General features: G+C 38.9%; 1 protein-coding gene across 3 annotated transcripts; it reads right to left on the bottom strand.

Moving 5' to 3' along the window:
* Window positions 1-4,984: 4,984 nt before the first annotated feature.
* On the bottom strand, window positions 4,985-13,553 carry LOC133712856 (TNF receptor-associated factor homolog 1b-like). 3 transcript variants are annotated; one of them, XM_062138974.1, is made up of 13 exons: window positions 13,395-13,553; window positions 12,427-12,652; window positions 11,489-11,600; window positions 11,146-11,234; window positions 10,983-11,051; window positions 10,765-10,894; window positions 10,306-10,464; window positions 9,632-9,980; window positions 8,727-8,839; window positions 8,418-8,568; window positions 7,188-7,660; window positions 6,897-7,101; window positions 4,985-6,578 (listed from the first exon to the last, which is right to left on the bottom strand). In XM_062138974.1, exons 2-13 carry the CDS (start codon window positions 12,602-12,604, stop codon window positions 5,196-5,198), a joined length of 3,411 nt encoding a protein of 1,136 aa, XP_061994958.1. In that variant the 5' UTR covers window positions 12,605-12,652; window positions 13,395-13,553; the 3' UTR covers window positions 4,985-5,195. The 3 variants fall into 3 exon arrangements, with proteins under 3 accessions (XP_061994958.1, XP_061994960.1, XP_061994959.1); XM_062138976.1 differs by having other exon boundaries at window positions 12,427-12,645; window positions 13,395-13,521; XM_062138975.1 differs by having other exon boundaries at window positions 13,256-13,399.
* Window positions 13,554-14,172: the final 619 nt, after the last annotated feature.

Below are 14,172 nucleotides of genomic sequence, written 5' to 3'. Positions count from 1 at the left end.
TTGATAATATAATCGTACTCGAATACTTGAATATTATCACCACACTATCAAAAATGAAATTAGGAAATTATCGGTAAATCACCAATTAAAGAGAATTATTATATTGTAAAATCATATATTAAATCTCAATCCGAAAGTAAAAAAATACTGCATGCACAATTAATTTTAAAAAAAAATGCCCACTCACTGATTTGCGGCTACAACGGCCGTCCACTGACTTCTTCCTCGAACTCCATCTATACGTTGTCCTGAATAAATTGATAATCATGAATAACTGTTCTCGAGAATTGGAACTAAATTGATGATAATAAAATCGAAACCCTATAAACGATAATTCACTGAAAGCTCAATATCATATCGAAATGAGCTCAAACTTCATAGGTTACGTCAATTCGATAATTATAACAACCTATCAAAAATTAGGGTCAATCCAACGGTCAGATCTTCCTGAATCAAAACCCAAATTTCCAAAACTTAGGAAATTCTTATCGATCCCAAAGTTGATCGTATGACTACCAAATTATACCCACATGTCCATAACGTCATGCTCTACCTGAATCACCAAATCAGAAATCCTAAAGTGGCGGAATGTGCCCCCACGCGGCGACTGCGCATGGGCCTCACGCGTTGTCACCTTCTACCCCAAATTGGATCATGAAATTTCATCACCATGATCCTCTCATCAACCCCAACAACTTTCTCAATTAACACAAAGTCCAATTTTAAGTGTATAGCCGGAATTTACCTTGAAATGATTTGGCATTTGGGGCCGAAATTGCTCAAATCTGAAATTCGTCTTCCTCGGGTCGAATTGAGATGTGAACTTGGAGGGTTTGTAGAGGATGGCAAGATGAACAAAGCCCAATTAGTCTCAACGTCTAATTTGGCCGGAATTTAGAAAATATGCCGAAAAAGAGTCTTACCTTCTTTTCTTCGATTCGTCGTGTACGGTGAATGATAGCGTGCAAATAATATATGGTTGGAAAGCTCGTATCAAAAAAAAAAAAAGACATGACCCAACACCAATAACCCAACCAGCCTGGTAGCCACCCCCCGCCAACGCAACACCATCCAAAGCAATTAGCACAACCACCATCAAATCGGATCTAGAAAAGATTGGGGTCGCCAACTAGCCAACCCGACCTCCCCCTTTAGATCTCCTTAATTAATTGGATCACACGATAGCTCCACCTGCAACCACCAGCAACGCCGAACGCTCTCAACTTGGCCACACCTTTGTCCATGCCTATAACCCTCATCGGGAGCCACCGAACTCCCCTGGAAGACTCCCTGATCGACTGCAGTCACGCACTCCGACGAGGCCAGATGTCTGGCTCAATGCCGTCGAATGAGAATAGATAGAGAGCAGAAAAAACCTAGTTGAGCGCATGGAGCGCGTTCTAGAGAGAAAAAAGCCTACATTAGGATCTATCCATAATGCAAACATCGGATAGAAATGAAATGATAAAATTGATAAATCAAATGGTTAGTTGGTTTTCAATTTTATTGAAACATTGTAAAATCATATGTTAAGAGTGACATGTAAGATGTGTGGTCTTGATTCTCGAACTTTATATTTTAAGTGAATGTGTGCACAAATTTTTAGTTAACTTTAGTGGAAAAGACATTATACATGTATGAGTTTCCTTCAAAAGATGACGTTCTTCTTTTAGTTAACTATGCAATTTGTGTATTTTTTTTTTTGTTAACTATGCACTTTTGTACATAGTTAACTATGCACTTTGTGTGTTTTTTTGTTAACTATGCACATTTTTGTTAACGGCATCCTTCATTTCAATGAAACTCGTACACACGTCTTTTCCATCGTTCCGTTATGTAAGCACGTTAGTTAACTATGCACTTTGTGTGTTTTTTTGTTAACTATGCACTTTTTTGTTAACGGCATCCTTCATTTCAATGAAACTCGTACACACGTCTTTTCCATCATTCCGTTATGTAAGCACGTTAGTTAACTATGCACGTTGTGTGTTTTTTTGTTAACGGCATCCTTCATTTCAATGAAACTCGTACACATGTCTTTTCCAACGTTCCAGTATGTAAGCTAATGATCAACAACATCCATATTTTACATCATCATTCAACATATCTCTTTGACAAAAGTTTATTCAAATTAGAAATTAGTTAGTCATTGGGGCAATTTACTATACATCCAATACTCATAAGAAATGTGGGTAAAATCTAGAAGTTTTGACCATTTACCTTAATTCTAGGGACTTTTTTCTCCCTTACACCACCCACTTATTTTTTTTCTTCCACTTACCCATGAAGACTCTAATAAGATCTTCCCTAATACTCAATTAAGTTTTTGTTTTTGTTTTTTATTTTTGGACTAAATACTGTTTAGTCCTTGAGCTTTTGACCATAAAATACTTCAGTCCCTGACCTTCTAATTTCACACGTTTAGTCCCTGTACTTCAAAATTTCAGACCAATAGGTCCTTCCCGTCTAAAACCTGTGTTAAGTCGTAGCGAAATGTCTATTATGCCCTCAGTTCTTTTTTTTTTATTAATTAATTATTTTATTTTTTTGGAAAAGGAATTTTTTTTTTCCCTTTCTTTCTTTCTATTTGTTTCTTCATGTATTCGATTCCTCCTTCCTCGGATCCCTCTCTCTCTCTCTCTCTTCCTGGTTCTCAGAAAAGGGAAAAGCAGCTTCCCTTCTCCATCTTCCAACCCAACACGACTAAGAAATCTCAATCCCCAATCTCCAAATTTCCCTCAAAATTAAGCCAAAGCAGCGAAAGCCCAATTCATTTCAAGGATGAGTCTGAATTGGGGTGAGTCGATTTGGTGGGTTGAGTCGATTTAGTGGAGTCAGGTGACTCAAAGCCTCAAACAATCAAACTCATCTCTCGATTAGTGAGTCGAGTTGGTTTCTTTGGGTAATGATGCTCTATGTTTCAGGAGGAGAAATAGAGAAGAAGAGATAAGCCATGCCAAGAGTTGCTCTGGAACAGAGCAAAAGAAGGGCCGAAACAGGTTGCCGGAGTTGAATTCAATTCGATCTTTCGTGGCTTTGATGATAGACAATTGTGGTGAAGGCATGGAGGGTGGGTCGGTGACAATTGCGGCGACGGAGGGACAGGATTTGATCTTGTTTTTGGGGTGATGGGTTTTAGGTGGCAAAGCAGTTGCGTTGGTGATGGCAGTGGGGATTGGGGCATGGATTTGGAGGTGGCAGTGAGTAGGGTGAGTCGGAAATTTCTGGGTTTGGCTCAAGAGCATGAAAATGCTCAGATTGAAAATGGCAGGTGACGCCTTTTCGGACAATATGGTCTCCTAGTCTTCCAACCCAATCCCGCCGCAGCTTCCGCCCCTCGATCCGGTCACGGCCTCTAGACCCCCGCTGGCAATCGACTGAAGCAGGCCCACTCATCCTTGCTGCTGCGCGCCACCGCCGTGTTGGGTTTAGGTCGCACTGGCGAAGTCTCCTGCAGAAGCGGACAGGGGTTGAATTGCTAATGTCGGTGGCCATGGGGGAAAGCGGTGTAGGAGAGGCCACAGAGTAGGGGATGGAGGAGAAAAGATAAAAAGAAAGAAAAAGAAAAAAAAAAGAATAAATAAAAAAAAGAGAAATGAATAAATTTATTAAAAAAAAAAATTGAGGGCATAATAGACATTTCGCCGAGACTTAACGGAGGTTTTAGACGGCAATGACCTATTGGTCTGAAATTTTGAAGTACAGGGACTAAACGTGTGAAATTAGATGGTCATGGACTGAAGTGTTTTATGATCAAAAGCTCAAGGACTAAACAGTATTTAGTCCTTTATTTTTTTTAAGACTATTTTACCCTCACCCCTTTGTTACATAGAGAGAGAGAGAGAGAGAGAGAATGGAAGAGAGAAAAGCCATAGGAGACTTCGCCGAAGTCCGATCACCAGTTGTCAAAATCCAGTCACCGGTCACCAATCGCCGGCCGCAGGACTTCTATGAAAACCTCGCCGGATGTCCTTAAAGAGGTCGTCGGAGATCTCAAATGTCGCCGGAGAGCTTTATTGCCCCCCCCCCTAATAAACGTTTACAGGGGGTAATAAAAGTTTATGAAACCTCGCCGGATGTCCCCAAAGAGATCGTCAGAGATCTCAAATGTCGCCAGAGAGGTTTATTGCCCCCCAAATAAATTTTTAATAATTGTGTATAGGATAGAAAAGTAATTTTGTTAAGTTTTTGGGTTTAAATGAGGTGACTGGGAATTTTAATCTGTTGGTGGGGTGAGTGGAATTCTGTAATTTATTAATTGTGTATATAATAGAAAAGTAATTTTCTAGTTTTTGAGTTAAATGAGGTGACTGAGAATTATAATATGTTAGTGGAGTGAGTGGGAATGCTTTGATTAAAATTGGGGCATTGGGTCAAAGCCCCTAAAATCTAATTATTATTTTCTTATTTAGAGATTAAGAACAAGTGGATCTGACACTCTACCGAGTCACTTCCTAACACACTAATCAACTCAGTATTCTTCATTACTCGTGGTCGTGGTATAGAGAAAGAGAAAGAAAAAAATATTTAAAAATAAAAAATAAAAGGTGAATACTAAGAACAAGTTCTTCCGTTGGGTTACCAAGTCACCTACTATTCACTGCTTTTTAGTGTTTATTTCCACTCTCTGGATCACAGACAGAATTTTCAATAAGACCTGGGTCACCAGGTCAGCTTGCAGGTCACCAGGGTGACCCAAGATGACATAGGTCGACCCATGACACAAAATGCACTGTGCCCGTGACCCAGAGAGTGAAAATACACATAACAATAAATAAATAAATAGTACGTGACCTGATGACCCACGGGTGGACTTGCTTTAATCATCTAACCATGTACCAAAAGAGGAAAGAAAAAAAAAATGCCTCTCATTTGACACTCCATTTGATAGGGAATACAAAACCAGGTGAAGCAAATTTATGAGGAACACGAACCATTACTGGGGTTGGGGCCAAAGAATTGCAGTTAAAAATTCAAGCAAAACTTCAACCAAGAAACCTGAAACCCAGGGAACATTATAGCTTCATTTTCTAACTTAAGAAAAGGCTGGAAGAAACACTCTTTACAAAATGTTTTCTTACGGAAAAGATTACAACCTCACTCCAAATGTAAAGACCCAACAATTTCCTCAAATACATTATTACAACGGACGATAACCCACTAATTTGTGGGACGACTCCGTCGTTTCATTCTCTTCACTGACCATTTGAAGGCCGGAATACAGTGTAACCGTTCACCCCACATGCCATATTCGAATAATCTGGATTGTAGTACGGGTAACCATCATTTTCAGTATTCCTCATGCCTTGTAAAGATAGATCTGAACCAGCCATCTGCCACTGGTTAGGAATTAACCCATCAATCTGCCCGTTCACATAAGGTAGAGCACCAGCTTGCGGAGTAAATTCTCTAAGTGATTCGAAATGGCCCCCTAACGTGTAGCCCCTCTGGAACCCATCATCTTGGTAACTCCGTGTTCTCTCAAACCTACAAGAGCTGGTTGCAGATTCCATGTCGCTAGATGTGCCCAAATCACCGGGATAAGAAAACTGGCGATTTAAATGGTTCGGCCCATTGCTGAAGGAGTGAAAAACTGAACTCGCTATAGCTCCCCCAAAGCCATGTTCATCATCCAGCAGATCATTGATGATGTCAATGTGGGGGAAGTCATCTGCTGATACACCTTGGGTCTGGCGACCAGATGTACAAGCTGGCAACTCAGTGGAGAACTGTTCACGTTGCCCACCATGCAAAGGCTGGTAGAAATCAAAACTTTGATCATTAAGCAAGGACGAATGATCATAGTTCATGCCTTTGCTTGATTCCCTTTGCGAACTCTCCATCCACTGTGGTCCATTATGCAGCACATCCCGAGTTACCATGCCAAATGGGAAGCCGGAGTTAACTGTGTTTGTATCCATCACTTCAGGACTCTGGGGTATGAACATTGGGGTCGATACCAAGGCTGGTGGTTGGGAGTATGATGGAGATGGTTTCACTGTTGAGCTGTGGGAATTGGTATGTGTGAAACCAGTTGATCCCGACGGGACATGGTTACCAAGAATGGCATTTCTATATGACTGGGGAACATAACTATGAGTTGCTGGCGATGGATCAGGACCTAGTCGACCAGCAGCACTCACCGAACGGGCAAGCAGAGGAGATGTTTGAACCGTTGAAACAACAGTAGACGTTGGCGGCCTGGGACCAGGAACGAGAGGTGCACTGGAGGGCCTGGACACCACCGGTACTTGTTGTGCCATGGCTTTTTCAGCTGGTCTTGGAGTTGCGGCCTTTTGAGTATCAGGTTTGGACATGCCATTACTCTGGGATGACACAGTCGAAGGAGCCACTCTATCAGTCTGTTGTATGTTGATTGAGGTTGCTCTCTTAAGAGGAATAGAATCTGTAACGGTACTACTCTGGCACTCCGACTTGGGTCGACCAGTCAATGACACATTTTTAGAAGGGCTTTCAGGAGAAGATGTCACTGCTGGTGTCTTCTCTTTCATAGGTCTTTCTACATCAACCTGATCTTTGATGCTCAATTTTTTCTGCAGTGAAACAACCTCTTCCTCCTATTACATAAAATCAAGACAGTATATATCACACCTTGTTTCGCATAACTTACAAATATATAAAATTTGTGGAGGTAAATGTGTCTTCCTAATATGGGAATAATGAAAATGATGCAAACACAATAAGAAATATAGGAGTACCACGATTGAAAACGAGCACGTCGTAGAAAGCAGGAAAACAAAAAAAGAACAAAAAGACAAAATAATAGAACAAGTAGTGACAATAGGGTCCAGACAGTGGAAGCCAACAATGAAAAAAGCAATCCTCAGAGCTCAGGAGCCAACAAAACTTTATAATGCAAGGAAAAATGATCTCACCTTCTTAACCACATGCTGCTCCAGCCACTTAATCCGATCCTGCAATGAGTGAACAACTGGCTCAGACTCAGGTTCACCCACCTTACTACTTCCAGAGACATCATTCTGATTCCCTGCATCTGCAACAGGTCCAGAAGGTTGATTATCCAACTCATTTGGCCAACTATTCCCATCAGCTGCTGCCTTACCCCGTTGCTGTTTTCCCCTGAAATTTCGAATTCAGCAAATTGATCATGTACCTTGTATAATCATTTCTGTAATCATAGAAAAAGAAAGGCTAGCTGTACAAACCTGCTAGGTGATTTTTGAGTTTTGTAATTAGAAAAGGAGTTTCCTTTATATGGCCCATTCATTACCACTGATGGCACTGAATCAGTAGAACATGTTGAGGAACTATCATCCATCACAGATGGGCTCTTTTTCTCTGATACGCCATTTTGCACGGATGAGAGACCACTAATTCCACTGCTACTGGGTCCTGTGGGAGGATGGATTTCTGAAGTATCGGTATCCCAATTGACTGGACTAGTATCTCTGTCTTCAGAATCAGGTTGAGGTACTTCAGCAACACCATCCGCTGAATCAGACACGTCAGATACATCTTCCACTGTATCTGCCTTTTCAACCACAGGTTGCTCCTCATCCCTCGTGTAGTCTTTTAGTTCATCAATAGGGAGTTCCTGTTGTTTCTCTGCTATTGCTACGCCCGGCCTTTCTTCCCTCCCTTTGTCCTTCCCCTTCCGGTTATTCCTTTTCTGCTTAGCCTGTGGAAAAAGCAACGGGTCTGTGTCAGGAATCTAAAGAACAGATAAGGAATTATTTAACAACCTTTAAATCCGACCAAGAATCCTTCTTCCTCATTGTTGTGATTTCAACCTAGACATTAACTGAAATGTTGCATTTGTATATTACATTATCTTTCGCCCCCATGAAGTCAGCAGAGTAAATTATAACTCAAAGTTCCAGCGATCATTAATAACCAAATTACGAGATTAAAGATGGAAGACTCGTATAAAAAGGATCCTTCCTGGAAGTGTCAGTCTTCAAAATTTCAAATAGAAAACAAATACAGTCCGCAATACTTGAAGAAATCATATTGTTTTGACCAAAAGAAGAGAGAGAGAAAATATACAACATATTGAATGCAATGCAGAAATAACGTGAAGCCAGACTATTGACATTGCTCCCAAAAACTTAGGTCCACATTTATGTGCTATACATTAGCCAATATCCCTAAAGAGTAAATTCATTAAAAACAAGGCAGCAACTAAAGTATAGAAATCACATGACAGGCAGCTCTTTCTTAAAAAAAAAAAAATATATATATATATAATATATTTAATGTTAAATATATCCTGTGTTAGTTTAGAGCATAAAACTTGGGATGTCATTAATAAATACAACCCTTCTACTGACAACTGCTGAGGAAAGAGTTTATAAGACTCGCCGCTGAATCTAACTAATAGGCATTGGGGGGAACCCAAATTTTTCAAGACAAAAATATCATAACTAGAGTCGGACCTGTTTTTTCTTCGACTTCTTTTCCTTCTCAGTTGCTCCACGTTTTGCCTTCTGGTCAGTCTCCGCCTGCCATGCTGCTTCTTCCTCACGGATGAGCTCCTCTTGCCTCTTCAATGCAACGGATTCATGATAGGCAACTTCAATTTTATTGCTGCATATATGATGAATAGGCAAGTCCATTATTCCATAGAAGAATGAATGGGATGGGTGCTATGAAACATACACGATACAAGCAGAAAATACTGGAGCAATACATAAACATGATACAGAAAAGAAAAATATATTTAAGGCTTTAAGCTTATAGAAGACCTGAAAATATGAGCAAGGACAAATATTTCCACAGTCCTACGACCCAATTCGGTAAGACGTCTTTCATCTCGCTCAATCGAATCTTTATTGAAGTCCTCTCCAGAATTTCCATCCTGTGCAGAATGACAAATGGTTCAGACAGCAAACTTTTAATGAGTTAAACTTATCACAGTCTTAATGCATTGCATATCCTCAACAATTTGATTATCGTTACACATCATAAGATCCTTTTTGTAACCAACTACATTCTTCATCATATGAATTGTCACTCAACTGAAATATACTTGTTATAAAGAGTCCTTAAAAATCAGTAAAACACTGGCATCCATAAATCTTTACCCTTATAGATAAAATGTAGTAAACAACCAAGAGATTGAACTTCTCAGGAGAAGGATACACTAGTCGGTGGAAAATGCCATTCGACATCATGATATACTGCTAATAAAAACTACAGACTATATCACCAATTCAAAGTATCCACATGTCCAATAACATCTAAAGCATAATCACACTAAGCACTGTGGAAAGAGGCCACTGATTTCTGGTCAGAACATAGTTATAACGTTGAACCTAAATCCTACATCTTTTTAATAGTGAGAAATCCCCCAAACCGACTTCACAGACCCGGGCTTGAAACCGGGGCCACCTAATTCTAGCACTTTACCTCGGTAGGTACCTGAGGGGATTCAAAGGATTCAAACCCCCAAACACATGGGAGCTAACAATGGGCCTGACTATTTCTACTAACCTAGATCCCTTTGCAACAACTTATGTTATGTCTAAACAATATTATCTTTTGTAAACCAAACACTGAATCCCAATCAAACTGCACATCATTAAGACTTGAACGCATCAGAGAAATCAATCCAAAATTCACTGGTCAACTTAAGAAGTTACCAACTCACTTTAGTACGATTTTGAGGACCCTTCTCATCTTTTGGAGGTAAAGGTTCAACGGCAGCCCTCTCAAGTAGCTTTAAAACATCATCCACCAATACAAACATATCTTTCTCCACACGAACAATTGGTGCTGGACTTTCCTCAGCTTCCAATAATTTCAGCTTACTTTTCTTGCACTTAGTTTGGCCTTCAAGAGCCTTTAAACCACTATACAATGAATCCATTACCAACGTAGATGTGACTTCTTTTTCAATAAAAAAGTGCTTAACCACTACTTTCAGAACTGCATCCATCTTTTCCCTGGACATACGGCGCCTAGCATTTTGTTCAATTCCCAACCAGAACGAGCAGAAGCTGCAGTCATTACCAACAAGATGTTATCAAACAATGTAACCAGTAAGCTAATAAGTAACATATGTGCAAACATACAAGCATGTGAGCACATGAATATGTGAGTATTAGTCTAATATTACATACAAAGATGTTAATGTAGCATCATATTGTAGATGTTAATAATAACCACCATATAAGCATAAAACCATCAAATCCCTGAACATCCATGTTCCTAGAAATCACACACACAGAGTAACTTCCCTAAACAAAACATTGCATAATTAAAGCAAATGGAGATCGATAAGCTGTAACATGATACTCAGTTCTGAAGGCTGCGATGGAATACCTTGACCATCTAGCTTTATCATCTATCAACTTTCCAAGTTTGCTTCTCCTCTCTTCCACAAAACGACGGCAAATTTGCTCTACATTTGTCAAGTATACCCTAACAAGTTCTCTCCTATATTGACAATCAAGGCAGCGAAACGGCCGGTCTGCTTTCTCTCTACAAAGCCAGAAACAAAATAAGGATGACACTCACAAACACGGCTAAAGTGCATGGAAAATAAACACCCAAGCAGCAGAACAAAGCCACCAAAACAAACTTTAGATCCCAAAACCCAAATGTGTGAGTTTTAAAAAGGGAAGAAACAATAAAAAAAAAATTGCATTAAAAAAGACCACAAGAAGAGGATGCCCTTTAATACAAAAGATGTAAAAATTGGATTTACGAATGAAATACATAAACCAAAAGAAAAGGATTGGTGCTGCAGTTAAAACCATTAAATAAAAAGTCATAGGAAACCTGATAACTTGAACTTGAGCCTTTATTATAAGAGTGTCAGCATCAATAAACCCATCTAGTACTTTTGAAAGCTCCATAAATTTTTTCCACCCCCAGTCATGCTCTTTCTTCCAAAACCGATGTAATGTGTCTGCAAAAATTTTACAATTTCTCAAATGTGGTAATGGTTATATATGAAATCCCACTACAGCAGTAAAATGACCAACCAACTGACCAACCTGAGTATTTTGACTTCTTGGGATCTTTATTCACCACAGCTATGGTAAACTGCGCAAAATGACTCCAACCTATTGAGAAAACAAAAGGGAAAATGTATAAATACAACCAACAACTAAGGAAACTTATGATTGGAAAAACTCCAACAGATCAAATATAACACACCTGGAAGAAGTTTGTCATGATTAGCTACACAGAGAAACAAGGAGAGATGATTGCAGACATCGCAACCTTGGGGGTAGATTAAAATGTACCTGTCAGAAGTAACAACCAGTTCAAAACTAACAAGTGCTATCTTTTTTTTTATAGGAAACAAGAAACTTTTTTTATAGGAAACAAGAAACTTATATGCGCCTAGATATACTTGCATAGTTAGTGCTTACCACTGATACAGATACATATAAAATAAATGGTTTTCATGAAAGTTGCTGCAGCATATAGTTTGACTGAAAAACTAAACCTAGCAAAAACTTTTTTCATCAAAATAATCATATCTCAAGTTGCGTACCATTTGTAACCGCCAACCTCAAATGCATTACTACGAAGTTCCCTTTTGTTAATCTGAGAAAATTTCTCAATCTTCCAGGTATATTTTCCATATAGCTCGGACGGTTTTGGCCCTATAAAGAAGTCACACAGGTTTGTGATTTATCTAACTAGTATAATTAACATCTGCAGAAGGAGCATTCATTAGTAAATGGAATGGCAAATGAAGAGTAAATCTAATCGTAAGAATACATTAGAGGCCAACTGAACTTTTCGCTGAATTCTAGCAAGTCAGAAAATAAAACATACATAATCGAAGCAGCATATAAATCAGCGATCTACAGAAATGAATTCCCCAGAGATATGAGCATTCAAACCATGTCAAAACTAGGGTAGAGAGAACTTGAAACCACTATGTTATAGAATAGGAAGCCTCACCACATGTTTCAAGTGTAACAGATATTGCATAAAAATGAAGACAAATGAAGAGTGCTTTTGAAATTTTTTTCCAATTCATATGGAAATAGTCTCCAGCGTATCTTTGCCTTCCTCCATACTTGCAAGTTACAACAAACCAAGCAAAGAATCGGCAAGTGAGCACTATCTATCTGGGAACACCTAAATTTTCTAGATTGACCTAACCCGTGAGGTGATTCAGACAGATAAGATCCTCAAAAAAGTAGCTACAATATTTCAATACAAGGCTACCACATTTTAGAATTAAAGTTGGACCTATTCTGTGAATACAAACTTAGTTATCAATAAATCAAATAGTAAAATCTGTGACAGTGACAGTGACGGTTAACATTGGCAGCAAAATTTCCACAGATTTTGTATCCAACTTTTCACAAGACTCATATTCGATGGGAACAAAGAATACGCATTCTGACACACAAAACAAGGCAACAAAACAATATGCGTTCAGAAGGCAACTAGGATATGAGAAAACTGAATCCATACCACCATCGTCATCATCATCAGAATCCCAATAAGGGGGAGAAGTAGATGGGGTTCCATTTTCCACCTGCTCAGATGACCGCCACTCTGCTAATGCCTCCCCAGAGAGGCAACGCTGCCCACTTGAAATCCCCTCTGTAGACCTTCCTACTCCAGAATCCTCACTAGAAACCCCAGCCATTTCTCACTCCCAAACTCCAGTCCCACACTACTCCTTCAACCCTGCTCACTAGACAAGAGGAAACAACAAAACTATCAATATAAACACTCAATGCATGAAAAAGCATTGCACACACATTGCACGCATTTTCCTTTTACCCAATTCAACCATAATGCCGAAAATCCCAACAATAAAACAACCATTGCATGCATCTCAACATTTCAGGAGCCAAATTTGTAACAAATTATTATACTCAACAGATTGAAACACCCTTCTGGTTGATTGCTAGCATATAATTTGGACCCAAGGAAACATAAACCTCAGCTCAACTGACTAATTGTGGCTCACACAGCCATAGATTGACTCAAAGCCTCAAAAAGCATAACAAATTTTGAATCTTTATTATTCTCCAGAACTAAACAAGTCCATCAGTCACCATTCCTCCCTAAACCAAAAACCCACATGCGAAATAAACCCTACAATCAAAACCCCAAAACTCACAAAACGCAAGCTGAATTGAAACCAAACAGATTGAAAACCCAAAAATAAAATAAAAAATTTCGATCAAAAACCCTAAAAAGTCAGAACCATTTCGATGAAACCCAATTGAAGCCCAATACAAAAAGCCGCAGAATTTGAAGCCCTAGAACTAAGATCGCGGAGAATCAATACCCTCGAGCCGCGATCACAGAGAAACCCTATTTGAGTCACAGAGATGGAGATTGAAATAGTTTCAATTGAGAAATTGTGAAATACAAGAGCGGGGAGAAATTAGGAGACGACGTCGTATGGATCGAATAGTGATACGAACCTCAACCTGTAACGAAGACCAGAGTTTATTCACAATGGCCAAAGGAAGCTCTGAGATTCTAGAGAGAGGAAGAAAAGAGAGAGAGAGAAGAGGGGCTCGAAGGAGCAGCAGAGAGAAAGAGAGAGAGAAGAGAGATAGAATTGAGCAAAGGGGGAACCAAAAAAAGAAAATCTATTTTTTTTTTTTTTTTTTTTGCAATTTTCTTTTTTTTCTTTTTCTTTTTCTTTTTAAATCAAATGGGGATGGTGACTTTTATTTTCTTGGCTAGAAAGGGAGGGTGATTTTACTTGTTTTGCTCTTTTGTTTCCCTTTTAAAAAAAAATATTTAAATTAAATGAAATGAAATGTAATTAGTATCTTTAATTAAATGCCATAGTAAAAGGGATTGATTTTGTAATAAATTGACAGCTAAAAAATAGGGGTGACAAAAATATATTACTATGGTTATTCCACCTGGATTGGAGGAATTTGTTCATTGCTCTTGGACCTTATTTAGGTTTTGTGTGTACCATACTGGTACATAGAATATTGCATTAGAATAAGGGAAAGCATATGTATTCATTCAACAACCAAGGAGAGTGTTTAAAGTTTGACTTCAGTAACTTTTAGGATTTTGAGGCCGATTTCTCAAGCTCCATTTTAAGTGAGAAAAAAAATTACGTCAAAATGACATCATGTTTATCGATTTATTCAATTTAGAATTGTACATAAACCAATGACAACTGAATGACCACGAGATTGGCTCAAAGTACAATTTGCATCGGCAAGAAAGATTCTA

This window comes from Rosa rugosa, chromosome 5 (genome assembly GCF_958449725.1).
Source record: "Rosa rugosa chromosome 5, drRosRugo1.1, whole genome shotgun sequence".
Classification (NCBI taxonomy): Eukaryota; Viridiplantae; Streptophyta; class Magnoliopsida; order Rosales; family Rosaceae; genus Rosa; species Rosa rugosa.
This window is presented reverse-complemented; position numbering and strand designations above follow the sequence as displayed.

Excerpts from the sequence above, each read along its gene's own strand:
- LOC133712856 (XM_062138974.1), bottom strand. The coding sequence starts at position 12,604 with ATGGCTGGGGTTTCTAGTGAGGATTCTGGAGTAGGAAGGTCTACAGAG. Across the intron at positions 10,465-10,764 it reads GCTCAAGTTCAAGTTATCAG|AGAGAAAGCAGACCGGCCGT; the intron begins GTTTCCTATGAC and ends CTGGCTTTGTAG. Across the intron at positions 6,579-6,896 it reads AGCAGCATGTGGTTAAGAAG|GAGGAAGAGGTTGTTTCACT; the intron begins GTGAGATCATTT and ends TTTATGTAATAG.